Source organism: Triticum aestivum, chromosome 4B (genome assembly GCF_018294505.1).
Source record: "Triticum aestivum cultivar Chinese Spring chromosome 4B, IWGSC CS RefSeq v2.1, whole genome shotgun sequence".
In the NCBI taxonomy this organism is placed as follows: Eukaryota; Viridiplantae; Streptophyta; class Magnoliopsida; order Poales; family Poaceae; genus Triticum; species Triticum aestivum.
Window position 1 is genome coordinate 471,731,521 of NC_057804.1, and position 14,161 is coordinate 471,745,681.

Consider the following 14,161-nt stretch of genomic DNA (forward strand, 5'->3'; position numbering starts at 1 on the left):
CCAGAGAGTAGACAGATCGTCCATATGCACTCTCCATGCCGTTAGAAATGCAGAAACGATCTTACAGACACTCCACAACACCAAAGGCCCAACAGGCACCACAATGACCCTTCCATTGTTAACCAATGCATACTAACCTGAGCATTTGATAAACAAAGCTAGCTCTACACAAATATTAGAGTTCTGGAATACTGTAGCCACTGCAGTATAAATCAAACTGATGAAAGTTAACATGCCTAAGTAAAAAACAGTACGTATGTACCTTGATCTTGTTCTGAAGCGCATTTCTTGTGGGGGTTTTCTATTCTCCTCGGCAAAAACCATTGTAATCTCTCGACTGCAAATAACTTGATGATTCATTTCTTGGTTAGCATATGCAGCATCCTCAGGGTGGTGGAATTTCACAAACCCAAAACCACGTAATTCCCTGGAAATATATATCAATTTGACCAATGATCAAGAAACTACTTGTTATTCAACAACAACAAAAAACACTTCCTGGAAAATATATACCAGTTTTACGAATGCAATAAACTACTTGTTATTCAACAACAAAAAAATCAACAGCTAAAATAAATTTTATAGCAATAGTTACTCTGAACCTAGCTTGGGAGCAGGCCATCGCCGTTGGCCACCGCTGTGCCTCTTGGCGACTGGATCCACCCCTGTTGTGGTTGTCGGCATCGATGGAAAGCAGTGTGGCTTGGAGCGGCATTGCCACTGTCGACCATAAAAAGTACTACAGCTTCCGCTAACAGTATCATGCTAGCCAGTAACATATATGCATACATCCTAAATAGTAAATATAAATAATACTTCATATCATATATCACATTTGGGTACAATCAGATTCCCTTGACTGACATACAACTATTTCATTGGTCTTTCCCCGAATTTTTACCTATTCATCTGTGCTTATGTTTAAAGATCGAGTATCCATCTGCTGTAACATCAAGGAAATTGCACATGTATCTTTCTCTCTACTCTTTTCACAAAATTGGTTGCTTCAAACATAAAAATTGTTGGCAATACATATATAATGATTATATTTTTTCCAAATAATGAACTCACATGTCAGCATACATATCTTGGCACTCATTATTTATCCAAGAATTTGGTGGCATGGATCCACTCTGGCAACAAACAGATGCATGGTAGGAGAAAAATGCGAAGAGAAAAAACACGGGGCAACACAGACCTTGCCTCCTCCCTGGCCCGGCTCCCTGTCGCGAGCCTCCTTCCCCTCCTGCGCAGCTCCACCCCATCGCAACTGGAGCGTTGCCCCGTGCTCCAACCACCGGATGGCCAGTGAAGCTAGTTGTGCTGAGGGAGAGAGACCATCAATGAAGGTTTGAAGAGGAAAAACTGAGAGAATAGATATGGGGAGAGGGATCTCACCATCTCCAGCTTCCTCGGCCTCGAGCACCTCCATCCGGTCTCCTTCCCCATCTCGGCCTCTAGCTCGAGCTCCGACCCACCAACGCCAGATTCGACCCAGAAGCAGCAACGGTGGTGGAGGGGAGTAGCAGGCAGCGGTGGTGACGACCGAGGATGAGGGAGGGGCTGTGGGGAACGAAGCGTGCGCAGCACCCCAGCAGCGGTATGGCGCCACGAACGGCGACTTCCTCCCGACGACATGGTTGTAGGACAGAAAGGAGGGAGGCAGAACGGCGGCAGCGGCGGCTAACGAGGAAGGAGGAGGAGGGAGGAGTGCGGGATGTGAGGCTAGGGTTTGTCCGATGGGGGCTGGGGCCTGGGGAGACGGGGGATTGGGTGCGGAGCGTGCGGTGCAGATTGGGCAAAAACGCCCTGCATGCGAAAGCACACAACCCAGCCAACCAACGCCCCGCACGAGCCCACCCATCATTGGACAATGAAAACGACCGTGCGGTGAAAATTGGTTTTAACCGCTGTGAAGATCCAATGGCTCACACGCTCCAGAAAACAGATCCAACGGCCAACGAAGATGCAAATCGAGGGAGCCTCCTGGAGGTGAGTTGGCTAGCCTCTTTTTTGTTTTAAATAAATTTATGCGTACAGCGACTTCTGCCACTGACCTTGTCATTGATGGTATACATGAGATGCAACTTTGGTAGATCAATGAGCGGAAAAACTTGCTTAACAGACACATGGGACAATATTCACGTCCTGGCCCACCATCCATTTGTACAATTTAAGGTTCTGGAGTAAACTATTCGGGTGCATGCGGTTCAGTACATATATCATCAACCCTGAAAAAACTCCACTGTTTCAGACCACTACTCACTACTCCCTCCGTTTCTAAATACAAGTCTTTTTAGACATTTCAAATGAACTACAATATACGGATGTATAGACATATTTTAGAGTTTAGATTCACTCATTTTGCTCGTATGTAGTCACTTGTTGAAATCTCTAAAACGACTTATATTTAGGAGGATACAAGAAGATTGTTTCAAAATTTCGCTCGGATGCATGAAGAGCTAAACAATAACTTCACCACATATCGCCTTCTTGCAAGACATCAATCATGTCGTAAATTCTCTTAGGATCCATTGATTGTACCTAAATTAGAAAGAAAAGAGTAAGATAACACGAAACAAGAAGTGCAAGTAACACGTGTTACAACAATCATACGTCCTCCGTACAAAGCAAGACATGCACAAACCTTCTTGTACAGAAATACGGCGGCATCAACTGACCCTTCGGCGTAGATTGAACGGCCACAAACATTGTGCTGGAACTCAAATGAAACGCTGGCAGGAGAAAACCGAACAATCAGCAAACCTGAATGTAAAGCATCACATTTCAGAAGGGTGGTAATTACCTGTCATCGGGAGAAGTCAGATGGTACAGATGGAATGCATGCCCTTCAATGTGTTCTTCGGGGACACCCACCATATAAAGCTGTTGCTCAGGATCCCTGATCTTAACCATCTGCGGGCATAGAAGGTAACAACCAATACATAATATAACACCAGTTTCATAACTTCCAGAAAATTGCGCAGGTCTATTGACCGCTTGTATAGCAAACCAATGCTATAAATCAGTAGTAACAAGCTAGAAAAAAGACATCAGTAGACAGAAAAAAAAATTGGGCTGGTAGTTCGTAAATTTAATGGATCTTTCTCATGGAAGAAAACAGGCTCCACCCAAAGTGGCACACCCGAAGAGCTCACTGTACTACTGTGCGTTGACTTTCATTCTGTCATTTATATCCAGTGAGGTGGTGGCAAGTGGCACATCCGAAGAGCTCACTGCAGTGCTGCGCCGTCCTCAGCCCCCCCCCCCCCCCCCCCCCCCCCCCCGCCCCCCGGATGGTAGGAGGAGAAACGAAATGACACCCGTGAACTTGTCTACGATCAGACCCATCCGCCTTTCCGATAAAATAGGACGGAAGTAAACAGGCACCGCAGCGCATCTCCTACAATCCTAGCTTCAGGACACTAACAGGTAAACATAAACTTGGCTCCAAAGGTATAAAGAGACAAAGATAGAGACCTACAATCATCATGCTTCCAGAAAATACAGTCACCAAGTATTTGTTCCCAAAAGGAGTTATCAAGCATTTAAGAGTAAAGAGGCTAGAGTTGGAACTTATAACCTCCAGTTGATGTACTAAAACATTTTCCAACAAAATAACAAGGAGATGCAGCTATGATCATATAATTTTCAGAATTTATCATGCAGCCAACGAACCAGCTTGGCTGAACTCCCAAGAGTAGTCACTAAGAGCAAACCCTTCTTTCAAATTGGTAATACATACAGTACTATGGTACCTTTTTGTGGAAAGAAAGGCAATATTAACAAAATCCAACACGGAAGTAGTTATAATCAATATTTTAATGTCTCAGGTTTAGAAAGACAGAAGTTTGAGGGAAGATCAATCATACTTGAAGGAAAGATATAATTCCAAAATAATGGCATGGCAACACTGTGGATTTGAAAATGACTAGTTTAAGGCCATGATGCGCTTATGAGGGTCAAGTTGCTATTTGCTTAAGAATACGGATAATATATACATTCAATTTCAAGCACAAGACGAATTTACCCGGTCCATGTCAAAGACCGCGCCTAACTTCTCGAAACAAGCAATTACAGCTTTAGCTGTACCAGATGTATCCAGCTTTCCTGCTTGATGGGATTCCAGTACCTGCAAATGTTCTCACACTTAGACCTTCAAAATGACATATGGAAGTTTAGGGTCAGCCAATAGAAATGTGTTGGGCCTAATTTTCTAAAAAAAGTCTCAGACCAAACAAACAATACTAAAACTTGCAAAGGAGCTTATATTACTGAGTAGTTGCTCTCAAACATATTAGGGTAGACTAGTGATTGAAGTACTGGTCCTTGAAATAAAAGCTTAAAAGACTTTTAACATTGTCAGACACTTCCTTTCTGAACCTGAATTTTCAAGGTAGAACCATACCTCCAAACGATAGCCTGAAAAGGCCCCAGGAAACTGCTCCGCGATTGTTTCCATTGCAGCAAGAAATGCAACAACCTGACAAGGGAAAATGATGTGTGCCGTTTGTGTTTTCAACAACTTGGCAACAATAATAGTTTACTTATTAGATTTGACAGTGCTTTTTTGACATTACCTGTTTGCCCATTTGCGGAGATATTAGTGCATAGTTATTTGAATCTTGCACTGATTTGTACAGTAACTGCTGATCCCCGCCAGTTGTGCCCATTACAAATGGCACACCAAGCTTGCAATAGAGCTCGGCATTAGCTGCATAATGCAAGAGTATTATGCATTTTCAGCCAGAAGAGTGCAGACCGAAGGCGACGATGGAAAGGAAACAACACAGAGACCGAAAAATCAAACATCTTTAGTTTGTTTTTTGTATCCCTCTTGAGCAATGGAGGGGCAAAAACTACCCGCGGATTAAGAGCCTTTGGCTTTCAGCAAGATCCAAATCAATTTACTAGTTTAGTTATTCTAGGTAAAAAAAATTAAGCTATCAAATCAAAGTAGTTTCCTATCACAGTGTCTTGCCATATAAAACTGAGATTAAACCTTAATGTAGGCCAAACAAAAAATATATGCGTCAAATCTTGCAAATAAATTTTCAGAAAAAAGCCAAGCAGCTAAAATTTCTGCAGCTATTAGTCAGATAGAAGCATGTTTGTACATAATGGCTTGGAAAAGGAATTTCTGCAGCAGTAATTTCACGATTGTAGAAGCTACCAGCGATGATAAATCATTCCAAGTAAGTTATAAGACGTCATACAGTTCACAGAATTAGGCGCCGTGTAGTCCACCACAACGACATCCGGGAATTCATCGATGACAGATGAAAGAACATCTTCTCTTGCAGAAGGGCCATATATCTCAACGTCAACATCACCAATTTGTATTGTTTTATCAAGGTTCTCTCTACTACTGAATGAAACAGGAACTAGGTGAAGACCCCTTGAAGTAGCTGCCTCAGCAACAGATACCCCCATTTTACCAGTGCAGCCATTCACCTACAGAATTGAACAAATGAAAGACTAAATAGTAAATACTACTAAATAAATTCGTCAAATAGTTGTCTAGCATGACTATATGAGAATATATTCCAATTGATCTTCTAGTAAAGCATTGCAGGCAATTGTATAAATTCAGTAACTCTAGTCCCTTTGTCTTATCCAGCCAGAGTTGTTGGATTGGACCTGTAATCACTGTTATTGAAAGTTTGAAACACACGTGTCATCCTTAATATGTACAAGTAGGGGGCTGGCAAATTGGTCTACCATACTACAAAGTTTTGAAACTTGGATCTCTACTCCTATAAAAGACTCAGTTGGTGACGATGGTGTGTCTGCCATCCGTCATTTCTGACCATTAGATTTGCATCTGATGACTGTGATGTAAGTTGTGGCCTTTTTGCAACAATATCCCACTTCTCTGTTCCAATTTACAGAAAACCCCTTAGTATCTTGAAACCAACCACATTCCTCCCTTACCTCATCAAAATAGCCCAAGGAATATATTTTGAGTGAAACATAATATATTTTTAGTAATATATCTCTACTCCTAATGGAGCAGTTGGTGAATAGTCTCCACGGTTTATTTTCGCTGGGTTTTTTTCGTCTCTCCTCCCACCACCCCCTCCCATCCTGCCTCCTGGTCCATCGGTTTATTTTTCTCTCCACTCTTTATTACAACCAGGACTTTCCTAACGTATAACAAATCACGGATCTAACTTCCTTAAATTATTCATATCAATTGATTCCTTTTATTGGTTCAATTTGTCTTAGGAAACAAATAACAAATTTTTAAGAAACAAATAATACATTTGAATCTAACTTTCCTAACTTATCTAAATCAATCGATTTCTCTCATTAGTGAAATTTGTTTTAGGAAACAAATAACAGACATGTCACAAACTTTCCTCCCAATAAATAGTTTCTTAACATTTGCAAACTTTCCTAATCAGACACGTCACAAACGGGCAGGTACTGATATCATGTTACCAAACAATAAAACCCCATTTGCATAGAAATCAGTTCAAAATCCTAACTTTCCTAAATTTTTACCTTTCCTTGATAACATCCAATATTTCCTATGTTTTCCACCTATTGAAGGAAATCACCCCTCCATCGATATTAGCATTTTTTGGAATGAGATCTCCGGGTTATGATTTTTTTGCGATTCTTTCCAATTGTGACCTCTCCTTCCGCTCCGGCTCCTTCTCGCATAATCACCTCCACCACAGCCAGCTGACGCCACCCTAGACCTCTTGCCTCTCCACACCTTCTCCGCCACCTCCTCCTCGTACTCCATTGACAATCCCTCCGCCACGTTTGTCCACGGCGGTGTCGAGGGCATGGTGCAACAGCGTACCGGTGGTAGAGCAGCGCATAGCAGCAGGAAGAAGCACGCAGCATGCGAGGCGAGCGGCCGACAGTGGAGGGCAAAGATGCGGCCGGCGTGGCTGAGGGGGCGGCCGGCAGAAGATGGCCGCGATAGGAGGTGGCGCGATGCAGGGGCGCGACAGCGGGGCGAGCGAAGGGATAGGCGGCAGCAGACGGGGCGAGCGCAGCCAGCGAGAGTGTGAGGCGCGGCCAGGGTGTGCGTCGCGTGGGGCACAATGGTGCGGTGGCTGTGGCGAGCGTGATGGCAACGGCGGGCGCGACGGACGCGGTGTGGCACGTGCGTGGGCATGGAGAGCCAGAGAGGGAGTGGCCCCGTGGGCGCGGAAGAAGAGCTGAAGGCTCGGGCATGGGCGCACATAGGAGCGGGCATGTGCCACGAGGTCAATCCGAGGAGCTCAGTGGCTACCCCTGCAATGGCCATGGCGGACAGCAGTTCTCGGCCACGGCAAAATACCTAACGAGAGCAAACGAGAGGGGAAACTGGGGAAAGGCAAGAGGAGATCACGGCGGTGTCAATGGCACCCTAGGGGAAGACAGGGGAGCTCGGGGCGGCGCGGATCGAACGGCAATGTCGCGGTGGCCGAAGGTTAAGGAAGACGGCAACGGCGTCGATCTGGGGGTGCTGGACTTGATCTCGTTGGCGTAGACGAAGTAGCGGAGGCATTCAGAGCTCCTCGACAAGCTCCTAGCCAGCAGGGAGGGCAGTGGCCGTGTGGACGGGGTCGGTCATGGTGGCCGTGGCATCTGACTTCGTCCAGATCACCGGGATCGAGCGAGCGAGGAGGAGAAGTGGATCTGGGAGGGGGCGTCGAGGAGGAGTGAGGCCATGGGGGCAGGGGAGGCAGGGCGTCACCCTTATCCATTCCCCTTCGATGCCGGCGAGGTGGTCGGGCGGGAGCCCGGCTCTGTAGCGACGGGCTCGGGGAACAGGAGAAGACGACCGTGCGGGGACTGGACCACTGGGCCGGTTCGGTGGCAAGGCCCGGGGGTAGGGGGAATCCCCTTTTTCATCGTCCTTTTGGTTTTTAATGTATTCTAATCCGTTTCTCCTTTTTAACACCGTTTTCTATTTATTCTTATATCAACTAAATGGATTTTGTTAATTGTGAAACTATGCACACAATTCGAGCACAATATTTTTAGGTGGCACAAAAAGTTTGGGGCCAAAAGGAAATACATAAAATTAGGTTTATATTTAATTGGTTATTTTAACTACTGTTGGACCTCTAATTAATTTGACAAGATTTAATTTTTGGGTCAAATAATGTTGGGCTCAACATGTCAAAGATCAGTGGAATTTATAGAATATGGTGAACATTTTAGTTTTACTGTTTGACGAAATAATTTATTTGACTTTATTTTAAATTTGAATTGGGCTTTGATTTTTATCAAGTGGCAGTTTGGCTTAGCAAGCCTGATGACATGGCATCATTAGGGGGAGGTCACTGTAGCTAACGACTTGAGGTGTTACATAATCTTCTCATTTCTGAAATTTCATTGTTAAGTGATTGGGGAATATATCACACTATCCATTAGTTCAGTCAAGCTCACCACAAGTCCACACATTATTGCCAATTGAGTAAGTCTTATTGGCGGGGAGAATAGGCTATGTGTGTGTGTGTGTTAGAGAGAGAGGGGGGGGGGGGGGGAGAGAGTGTGTGTTGAGGATTTGATGGTAAAAAAGGTCGCCAATGTCGTAATATTGAACTCTTAAAGTTAATGTGGCCCCGTTGCAACGCACGGGCGTTCTTCTAGTGTATATCAAAACTTGACTGTTTTCTTTCAAATTTGTGAATATACATTATTCTACTTTGGATCCGTTGCAACGCACAGGCACATTGCTAGTTAAAAAAATATTGGACTATAAGATCAACACATTTTCTGTTCTTTACAAGTGGATACAAAAAAAATCAGTGTAAAATGTGAACCAAACAGGACATCGTTCATTTTTTACAGAATTATACGTTGGGCATCATCTATTACTAAGTAATCAAATGTGGTTAGGTCAGTTCAACTTCCTTTTGTTATTTTGGCAGCTATGCTTATGTTCGTTTGATGATTGCATCAACTTCCTCGTCTGTCCTTTATAGTCTTCCAAAGGCCTAGATAGGGTATCATATGGATAAGATATTGTGGAGCAGGATTGACCTTGTCTTATAAGCGTAAGACATTTTGCACTGATATTTGGTTGCTTCAAATGAAAAAAAGTACTCCTCCTTTGCAGCACCAGCATGGGAACTCGAAATCCAGTACATAATGATAAAGGGCAAATTTATAGCCGCCAAAGTCTCATACCTCACTGTGCATCAAGTAGCCATATATATAACTAAAGAAACGATTTATGATGAGAAAATCGTGGAAGTTTACCTAGTGCGATAAAGTTACGACTGCACACAACTGAAGACCAGTGGCCTCAGCGGCATTCCGCCGAACAGGTTAGGGGTGGCGTGATAAATGCAGCCGGCGTACCAGAATCGGGAAGGAGACGCCTGCCGGCCGCGCGGTAGCCGTCTCTAGGGTTGTCGCGGGTGGCGCGGCGCTGACACAACGCGGCGCGGCGAAACCGTCGAGGCGGCCCCGTCTCCGCCACGGCGAGGGCGAGAAAGTACGGGGCGGCGCCCGCAGCGAGAGCATTTTTGTCTTAGCTCGGCGGCGCGGCTGACTGCACGATATAGTTTGCGGGGTGAAGCCGGATAGAGAGACCTGGCCAACAAACGGTTTATCTCGGCGGCAGCTGCTTGCGCGGCCTCACCGGACGGCTAGCGAGTAGCGACGTTTATCCGTAGCGGGCCCGTGGTGCCGTGAAGGTGCTGAACTGCTGATGGGCAGGGTCTTTTCATCTCAGAACAGAGTTTTAATTACTTTTTTTTGCGGGGAGAGTTTTAATAATTACCCTAAAAACGTGTACAACCACGCCGAACAAATCCGACCCTCTAGATGTTTCCGAGGAGTTCGGGTCGGCCGGACTCGTTTGTCCTTGCGGACAACCACACTTCCCATATATCAAACCTCATATTCATACAATTTCATGCATGTTCATCATAGAGCACAAATTTATTATCATTTCAACAATTTGTTGACGATACAAAATAAACACTGATCCAACTATTCATTACATGTTAAAATAAAATTCAAACAATCCATTCATAGATATGGGATACACGAATGAATCATACACCTGCATTGTTTCGCTCGTTGATCATCTTCCTCATGTTGATCACCTACTTCTTGGCTTCAACATCCAAGAGGACAGTATCCTGATCCTCGATTCCTTCGTTTTTTCGCAATCCTCAACTCCCTCCCCCTCTCTCGCGATTCCTTGCAATGTCACCTCCTTTTTAGCTCCCGTTTTGTATATTTCTCTTGCTTCTTCAAGTCTATTTTCTCCCTCTCGGTGTTCAACATCCCTTTGACCCTCTCCTGGTCGAACTCCAAAATCCATCCTTTCCCTTTGCACATCAACGAAGAGATTGTACATCTCCTCCTTTCTTCATCTCCTTGACAGAAAAAATGCTCGTCCATCTGATGGACATTTGCTTGCCACGCCATCACGCGTGACCTCTCCTTCTCCTGTGTGTTCCCATCACATGTTGGTTCCTCTTGGGCACTGTGAGTTGTATCTTGTATGTCCGCCCCTCCACTTTGTTCTTCTTCATCACCCAATGCAATTGATTGACTGGAGCTAGTGCCATTGTTTTCTTCATCTTTTTGGTGCCATTGTGGAGCTCCTCAACGATGGTTTGGCACTTCGGTTTTTCATTCAATTTCAACCAACAATGGGACAAAGTCAATGGCTTCTTCTCAGATTGTTGGTACAAGCTCGGCGTCAAAGTTGCATGGCTTTGGGCTCCAACGCCACTTTGTTCCACCCAACTACTTGCTTATAGTAACAAACAAAGTTGCTCATTCTCTTCGATGATGGATCATCTATGTTGGAGAGAATCCTCATTGCGGTCCGTATGGAAAGGGTGCAGCTCCACATAGTTCTTTTGCTCGTTTCCGTTCGTATGTAAGTCCTACACGCTGAATCCCAGAAAAACATTTTCGTTCGTATGTATATCACACATAGTCAATCCAAGGAACATGTTTCCATTCTTATGTACATCCCACACAGTCAATCTAGGAAAAATGTTTCCGTTCGTATGTACATCCCACATAGTCAATCCAGGGAAAACGTTTCCGTTCGTATGTACATCCCACACAGTCATTCTAGGGAAAACATTTTCGTTCGTATGTACATCCCACATAGGTTTATGTATAGGATCGTGTGTGATAGGTGTAACTATCACACACGCTCTGCCTTGGTTAACCGTTTGCTTTTATCAACTACAACACATACGATTTGATGAAGAAAATTGTGTGGCATTGGGCTATCCATCACAAGCGCGTTTACTGCTAGAACCGTTTGCAAAGTTCTATGACCCATTTAGCAGGTTTATTAGTTTACAATTATTAGTTTCAGTATTACGCAAATTCAGATTTCATATCGAACAGCCGTTTGCCAATTTCATATCAGGCACATAGATATATTTTAACATCATAGTATGATAGCTATCTGAAAACAGCAAAGTACAACATATAGCTAGTTTAACTTATAAGAACAATATTAGAACAATATATTCATTTCCCTGATCGAGATCATCCAGACTCGTCTTATCCACCTCTGCTTTCAGTTTAGTAAGAACCTGTTTTGCACTGGCCAACTGGGAAAGTGCCTCCTTCTTCGTCAACACCATCTTAGCAAAGTCTGATTTTAAAAATCTGAGCTCATTCTACACCTCCTCTTTTTATCCCGCATCTTCAAATATTATTCAGCATTGACAACACTTTCTCTAAGCCTACCTCTGTTCTCTTCCTCATACATGCTTCAAAGTTTTGCTAGGCACATCTTCAAAGACTGTGGTCACTCTTGATCAACCCACTCCAAGTAAAAACACTTCCGTTCATCCTATAATATTTAAAACTAGATCATTAACAATTGTAGGGGAAATGGGTTTATAGCAACATAGAAAATCATCAATACTTATTTTGAAAAACTGAAGAAACAGATTAATTATCACATATCTTCTCAAAAAGATCAATATGCAAATGAATTAATTGCTACTAAGACAACAACCAAATTGTAAAACATCAGAAGCTATAATTAACTACAACAACACTACAAGTTCTTACTCATGTACTATAAATAACAAATTGAGCATTTATGAGGAAGGTAAATATAACTGCAACAGCATAGCGACAGTGTTTGGATGACAGCAAATTGATACTAACAGGTGTGTACATGCACAAATTTAGTAACATAGAACTAATAGCACTAAGGTCGTCCACTATATATACCAAAACCGGTGTAAAGACAATTGTTGCTACATCTCGCAGCGGTGCCCTGCACTGGCAAGTCGATGCAGCGGAAAAAATAATGGACCCGGACTCCGGAGCACCAAGTTGCTCCGATGCCCAGTTCCTTCGTGCCATAAAGATTTAGTATTTTACTGCTTGGCTGCTCGGATGTGTGGACCAAAGTTGGCTGCACAAACTGCTGAAGTTGTGCCAAATAATTTTCTAATGGCACCGCTGATGAGATGGAAACATTTTTAGATACTAGGTATAAACTGTGACACTGTCTTAGGATGCGTTTGGTTGAAGGTGTGGTATGAACGGGTTGATATTGTGACAGTGTCTGGATCACGTCTAATAAATGATTTGTAACAACGAAAGAGGGTCTAATATTCTCTGCACATGCCAGAAACTTCCTCCCACCGTCCACATATTCAAACGCAACTAACTTCACGCATGGAGATTGATGGTGACAACGAGCAGACAGATCTTCAGCCACCCCGCTCCATTCATTGCGATTGATGGTCCTAGGGGGCTATGAGAGGAAGAAATGACTCAAATCGACCGCTAGGTAAAAATACTTCATTCCAAGTCATAGCCTGAGAGAGAGAAGAGAGGCATACCCAGGTGGTGAAGGAGTCATCGTCGGAGGAGGAACCGCTGAAGAGGTCTTTGAAGAAGACCATGGCGACCCCGGCGGCAGGATGCGAGACGGCGAGAGCGAGGAAGCAAACGAGGAAGCGACTATAGCTTAGGAAGGAAGGAAGGAAGGAAGGAAGGAGGAAACAAGGGAAATGTGACTTGTGGTCGGGGAGAAAAGGGGTGGGGAAGGGGGGTGGGGTAGATATTTCGGCATAGGCCAAAAAATTTGAAATGTGGAGGGAAACTTTGCGCGCGGTGCCGCCGGACACTATTCAATTTGAACGATTGTGTGCATCGCAAATGATTCTTCTGCTTTACGCACATGGGATGAGTTTGATAATTCAAATTTGGGTGGAAATTTCCCGGGTATGTCATTGCATAATTTAACTTCGCTTGCTAATTTGGGCACACAAAAGAGCGTACATCACACAGATCACACTTACTGAATCGAGCCATTTTAGTAATTAAACAAAGCCTGTTGACCTAAACATTTCTCTAACAAAAGACTAGCATTAAAAACAAAACCTAATTACGCATAATTTTAAAAAATCCGCCGCCGTGCCGGCCTATGCATCGCTGGTGTGAGATGAGATGTCGACGACTTGTCCTGGCGACATGCCGTAGTTGGTGGACTGCGCCTCCCCCGCTAAAGTTGTCCTCGGTGCCGCCCTCAATGTTATAGTACTTGTAGTAGTAGCTGCACCAGAGCTCGCGTTGGTACTCCCCGCCAATTCCTCGACGGACAGACTCTTCTCTACCTCGACCTCAGCCACACGCAATTCCCCCTCTTAGCGCTCCTCGATTTCCGCCACCTCCTGCATCTACAGCTCCCGCTCGGAGATCTCATGAGAAAGCAGGTGCTCCATGGCCATCGCCGCCTTTTCGGACATGGGTTGCATGCTGGATTCCGAGGTGGCCTAGAATATCTTGGCGTGTGTGTCCTCGATCTTGGCGTGGATGGCCTCGACCCAGGCCAGGGCGACATCGGCAGCATAGACGACAGCTCGAGCGCTCTCAGCGTTTGCAGTCGCCGTCGCAGGAGTAGCTGCAGCCGTCTTGGCTGCTGCAGCTGCCCTGTCGGCCGCCGCAGATGCCCTCTCGGCGGATGCGGCCGCGCTCAATGCGGATGCGGCGGCACTCTCGGCGTAGGCGGCCGCGCTCTTGGCACAGGCGGCAGTGCTCAGTGAGGACACGACCATCGTACGGGCCTTCACGAAGCGTTTCCATGGCGTCATCTTTGCAAGAAGGGAGTACGGGAATGGGGATCGGGATTCGTGGATTCGGGGGTTGCCCGCACTGGAGCAGACGAGCCAGCGAAGCTTAATGAGGAAGACTTAAA

At 44.8% G+C, this 14,161-nt stretch overlaps 1 protein-coding gene and 1 long non-coding RNA gene across 2 annotated transcripts; both read right to left on the reverse strand.

The window, feature by feature from the left end:
- Positions 1–271: 271 nt before the first annotated feature.
- Positions 272–1,446, reverse strand: LOC123095006 (uncharacterized). The gene is made up of 3 exons (XR_006446073.1): positions 1,399–1,446; positions 1,199–1,323; positions 272–427 (listed from the first exon to the last, which is right to left on the reverse strand). It is a non-coding gene; the product is annotated as an uncharacterized lncRNA (long non-coding RNA).
- Positions 1,447–2,140: 694 nt separating this feature from the next.
- On the reverse strand, positions 2,141–9,637 carry LOC123092781 (probable 4-hydroxy-tetrahydrodipicolinate reductase 2, chloroplastic). Its single transcript, XM_044514608.1, has 8 exons — positions 9,316–9,637; positions 5,217–5,454; positions 4,581–4,714; positions 4,409–4,483; positions 4,031–4,132; positions 2,807–2,916; positions 2,648–2,735; positions 2,141–2,544 (listed from the first exon to the last, which is right to left on the reverse strand). Exons 1-8 carry the CDS (start codon positions 9,478–9,480, stop codon positions 2,476–2,478), a joined length of 981 nt encoding a protein of 326 aa, XP_044370543.1. The 5' UTR covers positions 9,481–9,637; the 3' UTR covers positions 2,141–2,475.
- Between the last annotated feature and the right edge of the window lie 4,524 nt (positions 9,638–14,161).

Excerpts from the sequence above, each read along its gene's own strand:
- LOC123092781 (XM_044514608.1), bottom strand. The coding sequence starts at position 9,480 with ATGCTCTCGCTGCGGGCGCCGCCCCGTACTTTCTCGCCCTCGCCGTGG. Across the intron at positions 4,133-4,408 it reads TTTCAGGCTATCGTTTGGAG|GTACTGGAATCCCATCAAGC; the intron begins GTATGGTTCTAC and ends GAACATTTGCAG. Across the intron at positions 2,736-2,806 it reads CTGACTTCTCCCGATGACAG|CGTTTCATTTGAGTTCCAGC; the intron begins GTAATTACCACC and ends TTCTCCTGCCAG.